At 36.9% G+C, this 4935-nt stretch overlaps 1 protein-coding gene across 1 annotated transcript in view; it reads right to left on the reverse strand.

The window, feature by feature from the left end:
* Window positions 1–4091, reverse strand: part of RAD17 (RAD17 homolog (S. pombe)) — a gene marked incomplete at its 5' end in the record, with an annotated part of 10578 nt that extends 6487 nt beyond the window's left edge. Inside the window, 5 exons of the mRNA XM_010156236.1 lie at window positions 282–458; window positions 2870–2981; window positions 3626–3695; window positions 3781–3906; window positions 4039–4091. Coding sequence (XP_010154538.1) covers window positions 282–458; window positions 2870–2981; window positions 3626–3695; window positions 3781–3906; window positions 4039–4091 — 538 coding nt within the window. The remainder of the gene's footprint in view (window positions 1–281; window positions 459–2869; window positions 2982–3625; window positions 3696–3780; window positions 3907–4038) is intronic.
* Between the last annotated feature and the right edge of the window lie 844 nt (window positions 4092–4935).

Consider the following 4935-nt stretch of genomic DNA (forward strand, 5'->3'; position numbering starts at 1 on the left):
GAACTAGATGGTCTTTAAGTTCCCTTCCAACCCAAACCATTCTGTGATTCTGTGATCTAAGACGAATAGAACTATGTGATTTTATTACATAAATGTTTCATTGAGATTTCATTTATTTACCTAACAGATACAAAAAGGCACAGTCACATTTACCACAAACTTTTATTACTGCTTTTATACTGTTACTAATAACCAAACATGCACATTAGAGGTCACCCTAAGCCTTACTTTAGCAAGTCTGGCATGTTTTGCCCATTGAAAGGAAGTCAAAGATTTCTTACTTTTGCAGTAAATTATTTTCCCCAGAGCATGGAATAGAAAGATGGAAGCATCTTTGCCACCGATAGCTTGTATGTCCTGGTCTTCTGAAGTATCAGATTTATTTTTCTTCCTTACTTTAGATACTGCTTGTTCACATTTTTTCTTCCTTGACCAAAACTCCTTCTCCAATGAGCAGTCTATCAATTAAAGCAAAAATACAATCAGGATAAAGTAATACGAATCCAAAAAGTTTTATATGATATTTCTACTGCTAATGTTCTTAAAAAAAAGAAAACACCACCCCAAACAAAAAAAAAAAAAAAAAAAATTTAAAGAACAAACCAAGAAGACCAGAAGAGGTTATATAATTGAGGCAGTTAGAGAAAACTCATTTATTAGGAAGACAACCCAGTCACCTAAACTAACATGCTTCATTCCACCTGTCCCTTGAGCCACAGCTAAAGTGCCAGGTACTTTTCTGAATTATAAACCTCTCCCTTTTAAAAAGAGTTAGCATTCTTGCTTATTCATCCCAGTTCTGATGCATCCCCAACTTACCCTTCTTAAAAAATCTCTTTGTTATAAAGTACAAGTGCAAATATACGTAAACTATGTTTCAGTTACATTCTGTTCACTTATCAGTTTGTCTGCAATTTGCATTATGTCTGTAATACCCTCACTGACATATAAGGTGACAAAGAAAACCTTTCATTGAGGTGATTCTTCCAACAGCCCACTAATTTCCACTATGCTTTGAGCTCCAACAAAAAAAAGAAAAAGCATAGCCTTCTCCTGTAATTTAAAACTCAGAAATTTTAGACCACAATTTGATTTAGTGGCAGATTGACGTTCCTTACTGAGCTAAAAGAACTTACTCTTAAGTATTTATCCTTCTTTCCTGCCACAGTTACCACAGATCTATTTTACCCATTAATGCTTCTATAAAGGGAACGTATCGCTTGTGTTTACACATACCCACGAGTGGAAAAAGGAATTATGCATATGTAAAAAGTAATACTGCATTATCAGGAGATCAACACGGAGGTGAGGTATCTCCAAATTTTACAAAGTATCACTGGCTGCCAAACCTTTACCTAACTGAAATACCTGAACAAGTTTCTCTTCCATGTGAGGGCAGCTCTTCTCCATCAGTTAGAGAAAATGAGAGAAGAGAATGTTGGGAGTGGTGTGACGTGAGCACAGAATTCTGAGATACTGTGTGCAGAAGCTGTCAAGACGTATGCCTTTGTTTTCTCCCAAGTTGTCTTCGTAACACCCATGTTTTCACATTTCCAAGGATATTTATTAAAAATTACACAAACTGGTCGTTTCAAGGCTTTCGTTTTAAGCCTTAAGAGTTCGATTGTCTAAAGCACATAGAAGCTACCTAGCATCCAGCAGTGAGCTACTGCAAACTTCTCAGGTATCACCAACCTACTATTTAACTCCATGGCATTATCATCAAAACGGTTCTACTGAGGGGAATTTTTCGTTTTTCTGATTAACAAAGAACAATACAAACTTAGCACACTAGAAGACAACCTCAGAAGAATTTCGTTTCCACATCTGCAAGTTAAACCTCAAAAATTTAGCCTCTCCCTGGCATAATTTGATAAACACAGCTAAGTTAATTGCAACACACTCTAGAACTCAAACCACAACACTCCCTCTTACAACAAGGACTTCAAACTACAGTTCATCTTGTGTTCCATGAGCACATTTTCTACTTGCAAGGCAGAGAAAAACAGTAAAAGCAACAAGGTCATTGCTAGCTTTACCACATACAGCAGAACGCAACTACTGAATTCGCTTCCTTATCTCTAGGTTGAATGTGAATGCTGGCACTATCTACCAGTTTTCAGAATGAAGTACATGTGCCAGCGGACTGCTTTTTAAAAAAAACACAAATTATGTAACTCCCAAACGTTGGTTTCTTAACAATTATTGACTTCCAATGCTTCTAAAAGACAAAACAGTAAGTATGTTTTCTTTTGATGATGGAACATTTAAAATAATCCCAAACTAAGTCTGATGTGAGCACTGTCCAACCAATTACTCTGAAGACTACTAAAACACTGAACTTCAAGGTTACTCTAGAATACATGCAATAACTCCATCGTAGGTCATGCCAGCCCCAAAACTTTTCAATTATCAACAGCCACAGAAACTCCAAAGCAAGACTAATCATTACAGAAATGCTGCATATGAAGTCAGTGGGCTATTTCAGAAATACTGTCAGAGTAGAGATAAGGACCTGGAGACGTGCAAGAACCAAGCAATGAAAATATCCCTTTCAAATTAAGGTTGCATCATAAAAGCTTCAAACAGTAAACACACGCCAACCAAAAGATATCGATAAGAAAGGAAGGCATTTCATTGAGTTATGTCAACACATACGTAGCAGATGTTACTCAGTTTCGAGACTACATGTAACTGTTAGGAAACGGAACGTTTTCAGCTTCATTCCAAAAAAAAAAAAAAAAAAAAACACGCAACCCCACCCCACAACTTCGTGCCTTTTATTCCTGCTCCAGAGCTGCATGTCAACAGAATACCTTCACAGCAGAAATGGTCAAAACGTCATTCGCTTAAATTCATCGGTACGTACCTTTCATAGATGAAAACTGAAGACTGTTTATTGCACTTCTTATATCACCTGAACAACCTCTGCAAAGCAACTCCAGAGAAGCTCTATCAAGAGCATAACTCTTTTCTCTGTTCTACAAGGAAAAGCAACATTCAAAATAGTAAGAAAGAGCAGGAAAAGGAGTATATGAATATTATTCGGGTTGTAGGGACCCACCTCTGATACACACCATAAACAGACTACGTGAGCACCCACCCTGTCCTCAAACCATGTGATGCTGCTAACTTTAAAACATTTAATCCATTTATACACACTGCCACATTTTATACAGCAGTATTAGAGAAAATAATGCACATAAATCTTTGCAAGGTGTCACTGAATATTAGATTTGGTTGTAAGCCAAGGAGTTAGGGAATAATACAGGATTTAGGTTTGTGATCTCTTCTGGCCTCACGGCATACAGTGAAAATCACTTCTATTCCTAATATTTGTTTCATATATATTTTTTCTGTAATAGGCAGAAGTATTTTCAGAAATAACTTTGAAGCCTTATACCAAGGATCACGTGGAACTAATCTTAAAAACAAGACACCTTTGCAGTTTCCTCCTTTGTCTTCTGTTGGGAGGAATCAATGCTATTTTGGGGGGCCAGTGTGGCAGTCTGCTACCAAAGATCAAACAAATACAGTCAGAAATATAAACAACATATTTCAGATAAAGTCTGAGCAATCTTTTGGTCCTAGCACTGCACAGAGGTTACCAGTTTTGACAACTTACCAGACTAGCTTCTGTTGCAGCTATCCGATTAAGAACTTTCATCATATTTGTTGGTGCAACAGGCTTGAAACTGTTGAATTTCATTTAAAAAAAATTAATTAGTTTCTGACTTCTCATTTATTTCAATCAAATTTTAACGAGATAAAAGGTCTTACCTAATGTTGGATATACAGAACTCCTCTAGCACTTCCTTTGGGAATAGTAACCTTTGGTTGCTGTCTCCACTGAAGTTATCCGAGATTATAAATATAAGGGGACATCTACTTGTACGAACAAATCTCCTAAATTGAAGAATAAGCAAGTATGACAAGAATGAAACTCCAGTTTACTGCAAGTGGCTAAAGCTGATCATTAAAAAAACCAAAAAACCAAAAAACCCAAACCACCACACAAATCACGTATTTGCAACTGACCTGAGAATTTCATGCAGACTGCTAGGGTCTCGACAGAATTGGTTAGGTATGTCCTATTCAAAACAAATGAACTGCTGTCATTACATTCCAAACTAAATACTCTCTCGCACAGACTAACTACGGTTGCACACTGTGGGAACACACATTTTTATTCCTAGTTAGCTTGCTTTAAACTAAATTTGAATGGGGCTAACAGTCTAGATAACCAAAAGGCTAAAAAAACCAAACCAACCAACCAAACCAAAACCAGAAAAAACCCTACAAAGTATTTCTTTCTTTCACTATAGAACACATTTATCTAAAAAGAAACATTTTCTTCCTGTTTCCTAAGTAACAGCCTTGATGATTACACTGCCTGATAGAAAAAATGTTACTCAGAGGATAAGCACTCAAAGTAGCAGCTGCACTGAGGAAGAGGGCAGGACATACTGCTTGAGATATTAGAGGACCTACAGAAGAAAGTGACTTTATGAGAAGAAGTCACAGAAAACTACATTTCCTAAATCCTACAGTACATCACATTACTGAGCTAGAATTTTTGTCTTTTTTTCTTGAAACTTTAAAGACCTCTTGACAATCATAACTTAAAAATTCCTCTCAGAAAAAAAGTTAAAAGCTCAGAAAGAAAATGCTATTTTAACGCATTCCTGAGTAAGGGGGGGGAAAATCAAGCCTCTCCTGTACCTCTCCTTACGGCTTATGAACCCTGAGAGTTCACATCGCTGCCCTAAACAACACCCCCTGCCTAAGACCAGGGAACACTAAAATCAAATGCTTATTCATTGTGTTAATTCTCACATACCTTCCACAGTCTCCTCGATCCTTAAGTAACAGGAATGGTGAGTTTTTTTCCCTCCCCCTTCCTGTTTACACACATATATATTTCTAGAAAGCTAA

This window comes from Eurypyga helias, unplaced genomic scaffold (assembly GCF_000690775.1).
Source record: "Eurypyga helias isolate BGI_N326 unplaced genomic scaffold, ASM69077v1 scaffold3680, whole genome shotgun sequence".
In the NCBI taxonomy this organism is placed as follows: domain Eukaryota; kingdom Metazoa; phylum Chordata; class Aves; order Eurypygiformes; family Eurypygidae; genus Eurypyga; species Eurypyga helias.